Source organism: Odontesthes bonariensis, chromosome 5, assembly GCF_027942865.1.
Source record: "Odontesthes bonariensis isolate fOdoBon6 chromosome 5, fOdoBon6.hap1, whole genome shotgun sequence".
NCBI lineage: Eukaryota > Metazoa > Chordata > Actinopteri > Atheriniformes > Atherinopsidae > Odontesthes > Odontesthes bonariensis.
This window is the reverse complement of record NC_134510.1, coordinates 23,470,496-23,488,518: the sequence shown is the minus strand read 5'-3', so window position 1 is coordinate 23,488,518 and position 18,023 is coordinate 23,470,496. Positions and strand designations below refer to the sequence as shown.

At 43.3% G+C, this 18,023-nt stretch overlaps 2 protein-coding genes across 4 annotated transcripts in view; one reads left to right on the top strand and one right to left on the bottom strand.

The window, feature by feature from the left end:
- The window catches only part of alg2 (ALG2 alpha-1,3/1,6-mannosyltransferase), a 71,757-nt gene extending 53,734 nt beyond the window's left edge, over nt 1-18,023 (top strand). Inside the window, exons 1-5 of one of the 3 annotated variants that reach the window (XM_075465428.1) lie at nt 13,906-14,023; nt 14,564-14,742; nt 14,843-14,980; nt 15,114-15,281; nt 16,478-18,022. In XM_075465428.1, the coding sequence (XP_075321543.1) occupies nt 14,572-14,742; nt 14,843-14,980; nt 15,114-15,281; nt 16,478-17,218 (1,218 nt within the window). In that variant the 5' untranslated portion in view covers nt 13,906-14,023; nt 14,564-14,571 and the 3' untranslated portion in view covers nt 17,219-18,022. The other 2 variants (XM_075465429.1, XM_075465430.1) reach the window with 2 other exon arrangements.
- Nucleotides 8,443-13,584, bottom strand: sec61b (SEC61 translocon subunit beta). The gene is made up of 4 exons (XM_075465427.1): nt 13,440-13,584; nt 12,873-12,970; nt 9,730-9,834; nt 8,443-8,964 (listed from the first exon to the last, which is right to left on the bottom strand). Exons 1-4 carry the CDS (start codon nt 13,440-13,442, stop codon nt 8,877-8,879), a joined length of 294 nt encoding a protein of 97 aa, XP_075321542.1. The 5' UTR covers nt 13,443-13,584; the 3' UTR covers nt 8,443-8,876.

Genomic DNA, 18,023 nt, shown 5'->3' with positions numbered 1-18,023 from the left:
GAGCAGCAGTTCTACTCCGAGCCCCTCCCGGATGACCGAGCTTCTCACCCTATCTCTAAGGGAGAGCCCAGACACCCTGCGGAGGAAACTCATTTCGGCCGCTTGTATTCGCGATCTCGTTCTTTCGGTCACTACCCACAGCTCGTGACCATAGGTGAGGGTAGGAACATAGATTGACCGGTAAATCGAGAGCTTCGCCTTCTGGCTCAGCTCCTTCTTCACCACGACGGGCCGGTGCAGAGCCCGCATCACTGCAGACGCTGCACCGATCCGCCTGTCAATCTCCTGCTCCATTCGTCCCTCACTCGTGAACAAGACCCCGAGATACTTGAACTCCTCCACTTGGGGAGGGATCTCGTTCCCGACCTGGAGAGAGCACTGGTTAGCATGACTCTAAAAACTGGGAGCGCTCTGACTGCTTGTCTGCTGCAGGTAAAACAATGTGACAACTCATAGTGATACAATCCAGTTCACAGAAATGGAATATCTCTGTAAAGCTTTAATATACAATATCTTAGAACTTCTTAGAACTATCCCTCTCTGTGGAAAGCTTTTAAACCAACTAATATAGTTTATTCAGAGGAGAAAAACAGGAAGTTTGTCCGCTCCATATGGTTTGACATGGATTCACTTGCACTAACATGCATGCACAGCCGAAAACAAACACAACTGTGTTACTGTTTCATAAAGCTAATAATGTGGTGGAAACTAACGTGGCGTTTAGCTGGATCAAAAGCACAGCAGCTGAGACAGATGATGATAAATCATTCATAATTCAAAGCTGTAGGCAGCGAGGGATGTTATTCATTACTTCATATGAAGGTGTCATGTTCCATGTTTGTCCAGCAGACATGTGACGGAAGGCTTCTCTCACTGTATGTGAAGGCCTTCTTCATTCATCAGCACCAAAACTCCCGTGTTCATCATGTGGAAAGTCATGAAATCCTAACCCGTAAAACCACAGAGCCTGTAGTCTACAGGCCTGTTGTTGAGAATCAAAGAAGCACAATTAAACAAACCGAATCCATGAATCTGTACTACGTACACCAGCTTCACACACACGAATATGTCACATTTAGACTTTCCTGCTACAAATGTTTGCTTAGATTCACAGCAGGGTTTGGCTCAATAAAAGCAACAGAGCCAAGCATTGTGTTAGGCTCTTATTCCTAAAGGAAGAGCAACAAATATGGCATCTATTTGCAGAATTGTTACTAAATAACCCTACATACATTACTATGTAAAAGCCAGGTGATCCCCACATTCGCTGTACAGTCCCTCTGCTCCCCCCCTCGGCCTCACCTCTCCACTCTGCTGCTGTCCTGGAGCGCTGCACAAGGAGTGGAAAATCAGCTATAAATATGCTGCACATAAACAACACATAAATACATGGGTGCACACACCCGTGATCACACAAGCCAAGAGTCTTTAATATTAGAAAGCACAAGGCTGACACCTGAGATACTAAGCGCGAGAGGCTCACCCGCACCACCCCTGCCCCACCCTCCCTAAATTAGTTCTGCTTTGGCCACGCTGTCCCCAACGGTGATCTGCTGCTCCTGACATCACAACCCAGTTGGCTCTGTCTGCATGCTTGTGGCAGTCACACGGGGTATCACCAGGCCTGACGTAGCCTGATGGCCGAAGGGAGGGGATGTGTGTTAAAAAGTTGCAGAGACCAGTTTGGCCTCCATGCTGGGATTCACCTTATCGTAGCCACCCCACCTCCATCCAAACAGCTCAGCGCATGCACACGTTCAGCACATGCACATGCTCAAATAAACTCAGTCAGGTTCAAGCTTCACGGCATAGCTTTCCATACAAAGCACAACGTGTGACATATTTCAAATGCTGTTTGCCTGCGGTTTATTTTGTATCTGTACTACAACTGATTCTTCGCTGTGTGCTTGACGTCGCCTCATCAACACGTTTCCTCTTCTTCTCTTTTAGAGTTTATTCATCTCTCATCTCTGTGTTTAGTTGAGCCTCCACATTGTTCCATACTGTTTAATTCTTTGTATGTATCACGGCAGACTGTTAAAACTCTTTGGGTTTTTCTCCCACTGTCAACTATCTCCACTTGTTTCCATCTTCCTGTAGTTATTCATATCTCTCTCCATTCACTCGTGCTGCTGCCTCTCTTATTGTTTGATGCTTTGTTTCTGCTCCAACTGTATTTCTTTCAAGTCTTTGTGTTTGTGATCTGTTTCATTTGTGCTTTTAACTTTAACAGTGGGAGCTTCAGAGTCTCAGTTCCTTTTCTGTTTGACTTGTCTATTCTTAGACCATAACTTGTCTAATTTTTGTATTCTTTTTACATTTCTTTCCCTTACACCACTTGTGGTCCTTATGTCCTCATCTACATGTGCACTTCACTAAACTGGAACGTACGTGATTTTATTAATCTATTACATTCGAATTCATCATAATCCCACAGTTTCAATGATTAGTAAGAAGTAAATTAAAAGCTTTTTTCAATAAGAAAACAATAGCGCTTTCATAATAAGTCGCATTATTAGGGGTTAAAAGAAGAAGACACAATAAGAACTATTGGTTAAAACAATTACCAAAAGGTCATGGACAATAAACCTGGTTAAAATAACTAAAAACAAGAACAACTAGAGATTAAATCACACAAAAGTTTAAAACTAAAGCATTAAATAAGAATTCTGCAGATTGCAGGTGCAAAGTAAGAAAAACTGTATTTACTTAGTTCAGTAAAGGAAGCTGAAATGGAACGTGTAGTAAAATCTAATCATATAAGCTTCTTCTATAAGGCAGCGCATTAAATTATTATTTTAATGTAATGCAAGGCTTTATAAATAAATAAAACCTTGTGTCATGTCTTACAAAGAATGAGGACCAACCGACCTTAGCATGCGACTCACGATGGCAGGTAACTCGCGCCAATAATAAATCTTAGTGCAGAGCAATAAACAGCATCCAAAAGCTTTTTACTGTCACCAATATTCTTAATCATTTGACCTTTGACAGTTTTTCTATTAATACCACGTAAAAAGAATAAGATTCTCTGACATAAGGTGCAAATTAATGAAACAGTTTTTTAAGAGCTATTTCTTTTACTTCTCTGAAATCTGAATCTGATTTTGTACTCAACAGATAATTCAACGTGATGACAATAAATAGAAATGTAAGTTGTGCTTCCTCAGCACTTCGTGAATCGAGCACGCGGGGGGCATATGCCCCGTAGAGGATTACAGAGTGATAGATGGGCAGAATCAGTTTGGCTCTGCCTCCGACCCTCTTATTTCTGTCTGAAGGAGGATCCGCTTCCAGAAAGATCAGGGAGCATCCACTTGGCACATACTGTACACACATTCACAAATTGTCACTCAGCTCTGACCCAGAAGCTCCACGGCCAGTTCATATGACGACGACCATGTGGCCTAGATGGCAGATTGTTTTACAGTGAAACAGTTCTCACCTCTCAGCAGCTCAGACTGCGCTACTGATCGCTGGCCATTAACAGAGAATGGCACCCATTTGCTGACTGGTCGCTGGTCTTATGATCACAGCAACTGCACACATTTGATATACGTTTACATAAATACGGTGCAATTTTGAAGCATGACTGCGATTATTGATAGCTTAACTGTATGATATTTCTGTATCGAGGCAGTTAATTAAACAGTGACAAGACGAAGCGGCACAGAGGGAGCACATAAGTAAATGGAAAAGTCACAACAATACAAGAAATATTTCATTTGCACAAATTAGCTATAGAAGTCCAATCAAAAAAGATATATCAAGAGAAAACACTATGTTAAGGAAGTTCCTACAGTAAAATTGGCTTTTCAGGTAAACATTTCCCAATGCACTACGTACCACAAGCACATAAAACTACATGACGCAGGTGCCTGTATAGAAGCATAACAACAGAACATGGAGTGTTCAGAATGTACTGGAGCCCTGGATCACCACACTGCTCAAATGTGTCTTACACTTTATGAGTGATAAAAGTGTTCGGGCCAGCTGTGGCTCGTGACGTGGAGGTTTTTGTCCCGTAATCGCAGGGTTCGCCGTTCACTGAGGCCAAAATTGCACATCGTCTCTGTTTCAAGAGAATACGCGCATTAACATTTCCAGTTAACATAAAGCTAGAACTTTTGCTGCAGGGTACATTTTTGAACAGATTTTTCTTGTTTAACTGCTCCATTTACTTAAGTGAAAGAGGTGAATACCGATTCCTCTGAGCACTCCACCCCATACAACAGCTCATATTGCTGACAAGCCTGCGTACAGCCCCTGTGCTATTTTACAGTTCAGATCCTGCCACTGATATCCGAACATCAGTAAGTTTTTGGACATCCCTCGGGACTCAATTGGTCAGTGAGCATGGATCGATTCCACCCGTATGTCTAGCCTTTCCACGCTTTACCAACCAGGTAATTTGTTCAAAGAAATACACACACGCAGTGGACATAACTGCATGCAACACTAGGCACTCGCTTTCATCTGCAGAAGGATTGTTCTGCTCAGTCGTTGAGAGGAAAGTTTCAAATCACAAGCCCTCTGCTGCACCCAATATCCTGAAAGTATGTTAGTGTGTTTATCAGCAGGATGGCACATCTCTGAGCATGTGTGACGGATGAGTGAGAGTGGCCCAAACAAGACGAGTGTAACGGTTTCTTTTACCAGTAAAACTAGAGAGAAACATGTGTCATGTAGCTCTGGCAACATGTGACTTGTTTTCAGTACTCATCAGTGTGTGTGTGTGTGTGAGTGTGCATGTTCTCCTCTCTGTATGTAAGGGACCATCCCTTGTAAAAGCATGTGGTTTCCTCACAGGATATGGGTTTCTGGTGAAAAGACACGGAGAGGAAGTGCTCTCACGAAAAGCAGCTTTTCGTTTTCTTTTTCTCCTCCTCCTGTCTCTCACTCCTCTCCTTCTTTCCACAAGACAAACATCACCTTAGATGTGCCTGTTCTGGATGATTTAAGTAGAATCCTCAGATAGATACATGCTTTGCTTGTAGCCTTACATGCATGTTGCTGTGTGACTGATGTTTATTGATCTCTTCTGATGCAACTTTGATGTTGTGGAAATAAATAATCTCCTCCGCATGAATAATTCACTTCTACATGGTGGTTTAAACAATGATAACTGGTTATCCTTTGGCTCTTTTTGGAGGCTAATGCTGCATTCACTTTGCCTCAGTCATTTCTGGGCTGTTCATGATTGAAAGTCAGAAAAGAACACAGCCATTCCACAGGTTTGTTGCTTTTTCTTGCAGAATAAAATGCTTGTCAAACGACAGGTTGTTCACTGAACAGCAGAGCTGAAGGGGAGCAAAAAAAGTCCATAGTCTAAAGTCCGATTTGCACAGAAATGATAAGGGGCAGATGATGTGTTTTTGATGCATTTTGATGGTGTTTTCTTTGATTGTTCCTTCCTGTGAGACTGGAGATTCTGACTTCCAACCATAGAATGAATTGTAGCTTTTATGCATAAAATTCCCCTGCTGCACTTTTTTATTTTCAGTTTGTCAACTTGTAACGGTCTGTAATACTTAACTATGATTTTTTTTTGTTTTTGCACAAATAACTATGAAGGCCCATTTTCCAAGTTGCAGACACATAGCAAACGTCTTATCGTTCATCTCGAAGACCAACATCCCAGTAAACGACTTTCCTCAGGATAAAATTCAGCAATCTCCTGGAACTAACACAGATGGGTATTTGCAATCACATCTAAAGTCTTAAAGGAAATAGAGTCATAGCCCCTAAATAATCCAATCATAACAAAGGAAGGCCCAGAAAAAGCAAGACAAAAATCTAAATACGTACATAAATTTGGTGCTGACAGTTATTTTTTCCCTTTTTTTACCCCTGAGTGAAACAGTGAGCTGACTTGTATAGACAGTGTCAGGGGGAATTTGGAACTACAGGTTGGAGCAGAAGGGAGGACCACAGCTTGTTTGACTCCTGAACACCGAGGGACAGCTTTGCCGTGGCTCCTTCATATTTAATTGTTTTGTTGAATTATTCTGGCTCACTGCCGTGTTGTGCCACCGTGAATTGGGCCATAGGGTTTGCGAGGGTATCTGTGTGTGTGAGTGGGACGGGAGCGTCAGGGAGCCTGTGTGGCAGTGGCACACGAGTTTGCCACGAACGCTGGAAGCCTTTCGGAAAGCAGAGCCATAGCAACGGAATGAATTAATGAACAGGACATCAATGCTACGTTTAACACAAGGTACAAGTACGCACACACATACAAAAACACACACGAGCACAAGCCGTGCCAGCGTGTGGTTTCATATTCAACATAGATAACCTGGTGATGCAGGTTCTCCAACTTCTACAGCTTTAAAACATCCTGGGAGCATCTACACTTTACTCCCCAATAAAAGAAAAGAGATTCACCTGAAGGTTCCACACAGTTCAGATTATTATGAACAGAAAAAAGAATCTCACTGTGACTTTTATCTAAAACTAAGTGTGGGCGTGAAGACCTCGATTATCAAACAGACTGAATGTCTGTAAACTGTACAACTGTAGAAAAGCTTTAGACCATAAAAGATGTTTATTCAGACTCACTATACAGAATGTTTTCATTTCCATCCCTGAGCGAGAAGAGTCTCACACTGTAGTTACCAACTGCTGAGTCAATAAGATCCAGAAAGTAGTCTGCAGCGCCCCCCTCAGGAAAAGAAGGCCAAACACCTGGCAAACTCAGTTTAAGTTTAAGTGATCATATAAGCACAAATACACACGCAAAACAAATCAGGTTTTAAGTATAAATGAGTTACAATGTACTGAGAATATCTGTCCAAAGAAACCGCTTATAGATAAACTTCATTCAAATAGAAGTCCAGATTCACAGGGACAGTTGGTGAGAAAGAGGGGACAAAAAAGGCGCAACCCTGTTTCCAAAAACGTTGGTTTGCTTAGAAAAATATTAATTAGTACAGAATGAAATCAAATCTAATCTTAAACGTACATTTAATGAATAATAGCATGGAGACACAACATCCACTGTTGAAACTGAGACTTTGAACTCTCTGTTAGTAAACACTGGAAGAGAACTTCGAGGACAAACTTTGGTAGTTTTGAATATCAGTGAAATGCTTCCCCACTCATCTTTAATATGGAATCTGAGCTGCTCATCACTAGTGTTTCGGCTGCCATTGGCGGTGCACCCACCGGACGGGTGGCCGGCCCATCACAAGGCGAACACAGACACCAACGACCATGCATGATCACACTTACACCTGAGGTCAGTTTAGAATCACAAACCAACCTTACATGCATGGGGTGTTTTTTTTGTCCTTGTCCTTTGTACACAGGGATTTCTCCCGATTTTCTAAATCTTTAAACGACGTTGAGCGCCATAGATAACGAAGTCCTCGAAATGACACATTTTTAAATTGTTCAATCATTGGCCTTCATTCTGTCGGTGGCGAACCCCTCCGAGGCTTTGCTTCTGGGAGTTTTCAAACAAACCATTATTGTTACTAACCTGTTGTTGATAATTAATTCATTAAATTAACACAGTTTGCAGCAGTCCAAAACCTGTCGGTCTTTTGTCGCCTCTGCCCCGACTTTGTTTGAAACCTGTTGCTCGTTTCTCATTTAAAATAAACAGTTTTATCATTTTCACCGTCTTATTTTGGGTTTACTCAATAAAATCCATTGCGTTCCGTTTTTAAATATACATTTAGCTCAGCACCCCAACTTTTTTTTTTTTAGAAACAAGTTTGGAACGTATACTTAATGCGTGATGATATTAAAGGCAGGTAATTTCTCAGAATAATGATTTCGATGACCTGTGTGTTGTTTGCCTTCTGGAATTTCTCTGACACTTTGGAGACTTATTACTTTTTCCTGCCTGCAATTATAGAGGGTGGCAGAAAAAAGGCTTCAGCACAGGTGGTGATAACAAACCCTCCGGTAGTCCATGCTGGAGACTGTTGCCTGTGAATCTCTACAGAGGTATGCATACTGAGAAGTTAACTTTGATCCAGTCACACATCTCTGTAAAGCAGCCGCTGCATGTATACTCTAAACAAGTGTTGGCTATCAGCTGATGTAGATAAGACACAATAACCAGCAGGAGATAAACTAATATGTACATGTAAAAGCGTAGGATGACATGATTGGATCATTAAAGCTGCTTACAAAAGCTTAAATCAAAAAGGACACTAATAAAAGAGAGTTTAAGCCAAAACCTTCAACAGCACGCAGCTGCATATTGTTTAAACACTGGGTGAAACGTCCTTAAATTTGTGGTTTCAGTACCCGTGTTGTTCTAAAAGCAGCAAAAACAAACGTATGAAAAGGTATATTGGAAATATGTGTGGCTTTCAGTACTGTGGCGATGGATACAGACGGTTAAAAAACCCCACTAAAAACAAGATTGTTTATGTAAAACAACAAAATAAAAGACATTTCAAAGCACACTTTTTTTTTTTCACTTTTTATTGTACAATTTTACAATTACATTTTGTACAAATGCTGTTAACAAAACAAAAAAAAATTAATTCAGGTTATGAGGATAGATGTTTGCTGGCGGCGTGAAAACAGAAAGAGTCCTTGGGCACTGCACTGTCTCTTCATGCAGCCACAGAGCGAACACTGTTGGATAGAGGACATCACATCTGAGCCGAGTTGGTACAGCTTCCTGCCGCTCACCCATCGAGGGGAAAACCCACGATGATGGGAGGAATCAGCAAGGTGGCTGCCAAAGTCTGATGCAGATTAAGATCTTGTATTCATAAAATGGTCACAAAAAAAATTCCAATTTGTGTGTTGTAGTGACGGATGAGGAGGGAACTTGGAACTTGTTCATTTGTTGTTTGGTCCAGGTCCAAGTTTTAAGAAGCCGAGGCGCAGGGTCAAAGGTCATCAGGCAGCGTTTAAGAGCGGGTGTACTTCCCCCAGATGTGAAGCATGAAGACCGAGGCAATAAACAAGAGACTCATCACCAGCACTGGCACGGGGCCGCTGTCACAACAATGAGACACTGATTAATACCCACATTAACACACAAACCCCACCACTTGCTGTAACCAACCAGAGTGAGCATCTTAACGGAAAGGCTGATTTTATTGATGAGATTTGGAAACAAGGAGGGGCTCTCATCTCTGAAGGAGGCTCTGAGAGGGGGGGGGGGGGGGGGGAGAGGAGTGCATCACTAAGTAGCAGCATTGCCATGCCAACCTTCTCCTCCACAGCCCCCCTCCTCTCCCTGTCAGAAGGCTGTAATTGAGTTGACCTTTCAGAGTGGATCCTTTAATGAAGCTTTGAGGCCGGCGTCTAACGCAGGAACAAACATGCACTCGATATACACCACTGTATAGCGAGCCTGCCCTCCTTTGACTGCTGGAGAGACGCACTCGATAACAACCACAGCACCATTGATCAACCATGACTGGCTATGGCCAGGAGACAGGATGCCTTTTCTAATATCAGGGGCGAGGATGTAGGAGAACATAACTTGGGGACGAGTGTTTTCTAAGCATGCACTCTAACACATAATTATGTGTGTGTGGGCTCATACGCTGAAATCAAGCTGATCCACCGCTCATACATCATTTGTTTTACCAGAGAGTCACGTCTGCCCAATTTCCCACCATTAAACTTCTCAAGTGTCGGAAACACTGGAGATAAACACGTTTACGTGGAGCAAGTTAAAATGTCAGGGGCTAAATTTATGAGTGTACGGATGCAGCTGCTTTATAGTGGCTGCTTTTATAAAAATGTACTCACACTTTGAGGCCTGGTGAGTCTTCAGTGTAGAAGCGCCACATGCCACCGGTGCCTGCGGATCCCGTGGTCCTGCCACCGCTGCGTGTACCGCTGCTGGTAGCCTTTCTGTGATATACACATACACACACACACACACACAAATGAAACGCATCACCCGTTGTATCCACCACCCGTTAAAACCCTTCCTTTTGGAATATCACCTTATTTCATACCGATGGAGCCATGTTACAGAAAACATTTATCTTTAGAAAGAGAATGGTCACTAAAGGGGGCACAACCAAATTTTGTTGTTTTAGATCATTAACATTTAGAAATCATTAAAGTAAAAATAAGTAAATAATAATAATTAATCAGGGCAGAGTACACCCCATGTCAAGAATGTAATTCTAATACAAATACAGTGGCTGGTGATAAAGAAGCAGATTGATTCATGGCTGCTTCACTCATGTGAGGATATTAAACAGAGGTTAATGAGGTAATGAAGAGGATGGTAGTAATGGGTAATAATGAGAGAGAGGCTACAGTGAGCCTCTGATTACACACTGATTAACTTCACGGAACAACATCTATCTGCTTTGATCTGTGGAGGGTGCACAAAAAGTCAATGGTTTATGGTCTACACTTCCAAAGCGCCTTTTGGGTTCTACGGGGCTTTAAAACGGTATTTCTCACTCACAGATGGGTTTACACAGGGCTTCTTCTTATAGGTTTGCTCTCTGTCACACATCGATAAGGATATCAGGGGCAATGTCGGATTCAGATTCTTGCTAAAGGACACTTCGGCGCCTGCAGTTGGGTGTGGAGCCACTGGTCTTTCGATCAGAGGGCGACTACTCAACCCTCGAACAGAGAAGTGGCGCTGGCTATCGGACTGTTTTTAAAAAAAAAAAACTTTTCAAAGACACGAGGACATGGAAGGCAGCGTCAACACTGAGGGCATTTTAAAAGTATTCTCTGTACAGTGAACAAGCCAAGCGTTGATGCTAATACAACTGCTACTATTAAAGAGTGTAAGTGTCTCCGTAAAACGACTAACCATAAAACGACCTACCATTCTTACAGGGAGAGCGTTAACATCAGCCCATAATCTCTTACAGGTGCTGAAATGAAATTATCAAAGTGTGAAGACCTTAAGGTACCTTTATCGCCAATCTAGGGTCTCCATCAATGTGTATTCACCAGTGGAGGGTTTGACAACTTTTCACTGGCTGCTTGGATCTCGGCCTGTCAAAGTTATCCTCCAACTGTCGGATTACAATTATTTGATCTAATCCCAACTAGTTTGCGCAAACTTCTGTTCTGTATAAAATCAGCTGCATCAAACAAGAATCACACTTCCACCACTAATCTCACCGTTTGAAGTTCAGCCAATACTCCCTTTCCCCTGCAATGCTTTAATAGCGCCCAAGTAAAAAAAATCTGTGCTGAAATCTGCTCATTTTAAGCTCAGCTTCTAATTTTCACAACTGCACCTCAAAGCTGCCGTCGGCAGGTTTTCAAAATTCCGAGTCTAAAGTCGGAAAATTCGAACTGATACAACTTTCAGGTCCCTCCCCCTCTGTGGACGAGGTTGTGCACGTGAGTTCACACCAGTGTGCGCGCACACAAGCTGGGGGCAGACTCACGCTCAGCATGGAAGACGTGGTTGGTGACTTTTCTGCTCAGATAATAGATCAATAATAAACCTAACGTGATTGGTTAAAAACAGCCGGGAGCGCTCGATTTTTGCAAGCATGATTACAGGCTTCAGAGGCAGCTACAGAATTCGGGATTTTTCCTAAACGGCCTATTTAATATTCTACTTCCAGAATCCCATGACAGTTCAAGCTAATATGACTAAAAAAAAAGTTGCAGACCGCAGCTTCAACAGTTGAAGCGTTTTAATTTGAACCCAAATGCAAAATGAAAGCCAAGTAACTTGGAGTAGGCCATTTGTAACTAACTTTGGTGGTAAAATGGTGTTAATTCAACTAACTTCATAAGGATGGATGACTCAGTTTGCTTAATCATAGCTGCAGCCAAAGTTCTGTGTTATTATTTATATCATATCTGCCCGCGCCCATACGGGCAAATTAAGTTTAACGGTGCGTTCAGACCGGACGCGGTGCGAATTTTTCGCGCGACGTGATTACATACAAAGTCAATGCAAAGACGCGAATAGACGCAAATTCGAGCCGGTGGCGCTATTGATGGTTTTGAGGCGGCGCGAATGACGCGAATACCGCTGCGCGAATGACAAGACGCGAATTCAGAAAATCCAAGTTTGGCGAAATATTCGCGTCACGACAGCCTATCAGCCTTGAGATTCTGGACGACAGTGACGTCATGCGTCCCGGGATCTTTTTAATTGATTTATCTGCCACTCACCGGAGACAGATGGACAGGCGCTCCGCAGCTGAAATGGAGTCGTGTCTGGGTCAGTGACATCATCTGGAGGCGCACTCAGCTCGGAGAATTTCACCGCCTTCTCCAGGAGTTGCGTCTGGATGTCGGCCGCTTCCAGCGGTATTTCAGGCTCACCAGGACCCAGTTTGATGACCTGCTCGGGAGGATCGGTGCCGTGATCTCTCGGCAGGACACCAACTACAGGCGCTCCATTTCAGCTGCGGAGCGCCTGTCCATCTGTCTCCCCGTCACTGTCGTCCAGAATCTCAACGCTGATAGGCTGTCGTGACGCGAATATTTCGCCAAAGTTGGATTTTCTGAACTCGCGCGAATTCGCGTCTTGTCATTCGGGCGGCGGTATTCGCCTCATTCGCGCCGCCTCATTCGTGCTGCCAAATCGAATCCACGTCTATTCGCGTCTTTGTATTGACTTTGTATGTAATCACGTCGCGAGGACAATTCCGGTCTGAACGCACCGTAACGCGATGCGAAAATTTGCACCGCGTCCGGTCTGAACGCACCATAAGAGCCAAAACAGAGATGTTGCTTTCATTTCTATGTTTGATGCTTACAGATCTGTCTACTTTGCTAGGAGCCTTTCATGTATCGTTACACTACGATCTGCAAACAGTAATAATTGACAGAAGAGCCCAGTTAAACTGACAACCCAATGAGGACTGAGAGATCGCGATTGTGACAGCCTGACTTGGTCAGGTGAGATTTTGAAAACATTGAAAGTTCAATGATTGTGTGTGTACCTCTGCCTGACTGTGGAGCCTGCTGCGCGTGGAGCCACCGTCTTGCTGGGGGAACGGCTAGATGCCCCAACATTAGTTGCGCTTGCTGCTGGTCCAGGCTGAAATAAGAATAAATTCACATTAGTAGGATTAAACTTCAATATATCTCACTTATCACACTCAAACGTACAGTCAAAGGAAAAAATCTTTTAAATCATTGCCACAGGTTGTTCTAATCATGAATAGCCATCCCACTTTTCACCATACTGTACTCTTTACTACTGTATTATCTCAGATACTGGTGGCAAAGGCCTTGCCCAGTGTAACTATCAGTACCACATGGCTAGTCTTCATCTAATGCGTTCACACACACACATTAAAATGAATGAATACAGAGCTAAGTGGGTCTTAAATGTGTGCTTGTGGCTAATTCTAGTTCAAGAAAAAGAGCCACGTCCACAGATGATGAACCAAAGTTAGCAGTCAGCTAACCGATAGCAAAACGCTAACACGGGGTCTAAATTAGTGTAACAGAGCTAGTTAGCTTCAATAAAACCAGTAGTTTCGGATGGAGTTGAAGAATATTACCATGTTGCTGTATTTTATCCCGATGTAAGCCGAAACCCTGAGCCCCTCTTCAAGATGATGTCCACGTCAAATTAACGGCAGACAGTCAGTTTTCAATTTGGTCAAAACTTGAGAAGAGATCCCACAAAGCTGACGTTTGTCTAAAAAGGACACGACTGCCAAATGCAAGACCAGCAAAGGTGACCGAATAGAAGCCCGATCGACTGAATCAATTCAATACAAAATTTGGAATAAATGAACCTTTTAGGAGTTTTTTGTTGACGATATATCACACAATTTATTTTTTGAAAGTATTTTTTTCCAAAACTAAAGAGAATTATAACTTAAATTGATGCATTACTTACAAGGCAAAATAACTGACCACCTTCACTCTGAGAGAGACGTGTCTCACACAGGAAGCGCATCTATCACAAGGAAGGAAACTGTTGCCATTGTGGTTCAAATATGAAGCTTGAGTAGCTATGTCGCAACGGTTAATGTGAGCCAAAATGGCGTCTTATCGTCAGCATTTCTTGACAGTGTTTCTCGCTTAAAACCCCATCACAGGTTTCCAAACTTAGACAGGGTAGTGGAGAAATTGAAAGGTAACAAACGTATTTAATATTAAATTAGATGTGGTTGTGCTGTTACGATGCAAATGCGACTGTCCGTTAATTTAGCTAACTTACACGGTTGCGAGCTACACAGGTTTGAATCCATAGTCATGTAAACCAAGCCTTCTGCCTCAAATTTCTAATTTGTATTCTAGCTTGAGATTTTCCCAATTTCAGACGGCACAGTGCCACAGGATGTTGATCGACACAGTCTGGTTTCCAGAAGATGTATAATGCTTTAAAGTCGGCTAAAGCTATAACTGATATGTGACAGAACCTAATTTCTTTTTCAAAAGAAACTTTTGTCACTAATTTAGCTGTGAAAGATTTCCCTCTCGACCTCGATATTCATGAATCCCAGGTACTTTCTGCTGGAGCCCGGGCGCGTTGTATGTCGTTTCCATCATCATTAACTTTTACATGGTTTGGACACAGTTAGTCATTTCTAATGATTTAGAGTCCCGTGTGTTTTTTTTTTTTTTTTACTGGATTTAAAACACTGTCATTGTCTCTTTGGATACTATATTTCAGTGTTCAGAATGGCGCGGGTAGTGTTTCTCCACCCGGACCTTGGTATTGGAGGTGCAGAGCGGCTGGTGGTTGATGCTGCTGTTGCCCTGAAGTCTAAGGGATGCAGTGTTCAGATCTGGACGGCCCATCATGACCCCACACACTGCTTCTCTGAGACTCTGGACCCAGACCTGCCGGTGGTGTGTTGTGACACCTTTTACTTTTGGATGCAAAATTATACAACACAGCATGTGATGGTTACTAAAAAAAACACACATATATTATCCACTCCTCTCATAGGTATGTGTGGGTGACTGGTTACCCACCAGTGTGTTTGGCTACCTGCATGCCCTGTGTGCGTACTTGAGGATGATCTATGTGGCTGTTTACCTGGTCTTCCTCAGTGGTGTGGAGTATGATGTCATCTTTTGTGATCAGGTAAGTTAACTGTCGCTCATCTGTCGCCATCAGTGTAATAGATATAGCAGTCTCTTAGATTGTTGACATCGGTGTGTCTTCCTTTCTGGAGCTATTTTCAGTTCTTTTTTTCTGTTGTTTGATTTGACCTCAGGTGTCGGTGTGCATACCGGTGCTGCGACTGTCCCGTCAGAGGAAGAAAGTTCTGTTCTACTGTCACTTCCCGGACCAGCTGCTGACCCAGAGGACGTCGGCCTTAAAGAAACTTTACAGAGCTCCCATTGACTGGCTGGAGGAACGCACCACTGGCATGGCGGATATGGTATGTAGCGGCTGAGGGTGGACAGCCGGCTCATTCAACATAGTCTGATTGTCTTCTTTTATTTCATTCAAGATTTTAGAAAAGTTAAAAAATAATGAAACCATTTTAACACCTTTTAAAACCTGACCATGAGTGGCCTTGGAATACTTAGAGCATGTTAATAGTTCCAGTTAAATATGTAAGGGCCATTTACAAAGAAAAATTAATTTCAGCGCACTTAACATTGCGATTGTTAATAAAGCTGATAGTAAATGCTGTGTGGTCTTTTCCAAAAGATTTGAGAAAGTTCAGAGGATCTCTACCTGAGGGTGTCAGGTGGAGTCTATGTCTGCAGTCAATTGGTAAAATCTCTAAAAGTAGCAAAATAATGTTCCAGTCATAACACAATAATTGGCAAAATGAAGATGTTGGGCTCTATATGAATTGTATGTCACTACAGAGGTATGATCACCTCTAAAACTGTGTGATTAGTCAACTTCAGTGTTTTATCTGACGTATTCTGATATGAAACTCCATCTGGGTGAGGTTGAGTCCGACCACGCAGAGCCTTAGAAGATTTAGTGAGGCCAACAACTGGTGTTACATAAAAAAACAAAAAAAACAACAACAAGTGGCTGCATTTTGTACCAGTTGCAAATGTTAGAGAGAAGACGGCCCTCAAATTGTTGATTTGACACAGCAGCGAAGGAGCACCAGCACTCCATCAAAAAAGGGCTCCTTGTGCACAAGGACTGTCCACACAGCTGTCGGGGTGCTCTCAGCATCGGTCAGTTTCTGGGCGATCTGCAGGTTCTGTCTGAATTCTGTTTGAATCTAAAGACCGACTCAGACAGAACGTAAATCAGGTGCTACGTGATGCTTAAAAACAAAATACAGCGATTAGCAAATCCAATGAAGCAATAATTCTTTTCACCATATAACACGGGAAACGTATCAAATGTTGAAAAAGAGATATTTGACTATTTCATGACAACTACTGACTCCTCTTCAACTTGGTGGCAGCATAGTGCCAATTATTAGTTTAAAGTACAGCAGGTGTAAAAGCTCAGGGCCCTGATAGAACTGAAATGGCATTTTGATTTTTGCTGAGACTTTAGGATAATGACAAACCTCAGGCTGTATCCAACTCAAAGGGAATTAAAGAACCAGTGATATCCGAGTTCCACACGAACTAATCTCTCTGTACTTCCTCTTAGATTCTGGTAAACAGCCAGTTCACCGCAGGCATCTTCAGGCAGACCTTTCACAGTCTGAGCAGAGTCCAGACAGATGTCCTCTACCCTTCCCTCAACACACGTACCTTTGACCAGTCATCTACTGAAACACAGGACCTGGAAGGCCTGCTCCCTGAGGGCACCTCCTGCCTGTTTTTGTCCCTGAACCGATACGAGAGGAAGAAGAACTTGGGCCTGGCTCTGGAGGCACTGGCAGTCCTGAGGTGCAGCCTGTCCCCTGCTCAGAGGGCGGGCATTCACCTGGTGGTTGCAGGGGGCTACGACGACCGTGTTACAGAGAACGTTCAACACTACACTGAACTGAAAGACTTGGCAGAGCAGCTCCACTTGGAGGACTGTGTCACTTTCCTGCGTTCTCCTTCTGATTCCCTGAAGGTGGCGCTGCTGCAGGGCAGCACCGCAGTGCTCTACACCCCCAGCAGAGAACATTTTGGGATAGTTCCTGTGGAGGCCATGTATTGCTGCTGCCCTGTTATCGCTGTGAACTCTGGGGGACCCCTGGAGAGTGTGTCAGACGGGGAGACGGGCTTCCTGTGCGAACCCACGGCAGAGGCCTTCTCCAAGGCCATGGAGAGGCTCGTCATGGAGCCGCACCTCCGCAGGGACATGGGACAAGCTGGGAGGAGAAGGGTGCAAGATAAATTCTCTCTTCAGGCCTTCTCAGACCAACTGTATGGGTACATTGTCAGGCTGAGTCAGTGATGTGAAGGCAGGAGTAAAAGCAAGAGTAAACTAGTAGGAATGGGATCCCGACTGTGGACAACTGGAGTCCACAGAGAGTCGAGGTGCATGTCTTCTAGCCGAGGATGTATGTGTATATGTGAAGGGAGGTGGGGGTGTGTATTATGAGGACTTAGAGGACAATTAATCTGCATTCCCCCGGAGGGGTTGCTGAGAGGGGAGAAAAAGGGTGGAATTTTTATACCAATTAAGAAATGAGAAATGAGTTTACCTATCCTATCTCTGGAAAAATACCACCCTTGCAAGTGTGTGTGTGTGTGTAACTGTGCGAGTGTAGCAACGCGGCAACAGCTTCAGAAATGAGTCCAACAAAAAGATTGATTGTTAGAGTGAAATGTTTTGCACTGTTTGTGTGTTTTCTTTTCTCCAAAACTCTTTGTTTTTGTGCGTTTTGGGACTGAAGAACAAGAATGTAGCTGTCACCATGTGCCATCGGGTAGTGTCGGATCGATAAAACAGGATGCTTTCTGCGCCCCGTCCGCCCAAAGCTTTGTTCCCCTTCTTGCATTCATAAGACACTGGCCTGTGCATGGCTCCTGCAGCTGCGTGGGGGTTATTAGTAGATGATAGAGAATGTTTGGCTTCATTAGAGGTCTGGCTGATGGGCAGTGTGTCTGTGTCTGGGTCATTATCAACGGGGAGAATAGCAGAAGGTCATTGTGTCTGTGCGTTGGCCTCCTCAGCCTTCCTACTGTATAGAAATGCTTTTATTGACATTCTTGAAGTCTTAATAAACAAGAGCAAACATAGTTTCCTGAGTCTTACT

Bases quoted from the DNA above. Each gene is read 5' to 3' on its own strand.
- sec61b (XM_075465427.1), bottom strand. The intron at 9,835-12,872 runs GTACACACACAA...TGTATATCACAG, and splicing joins GGCTCCACAGTCAGGCAGAG to AAAGGCTACCAGCAGCGGTA. The intron at 8,965-9,729 runs GTGAGTACATTT...TTGTTGTGACAG, and splicing joins GACTCACCAGGCCTCAAAGT to CGGCCCCGTGCCAGTGCTGG.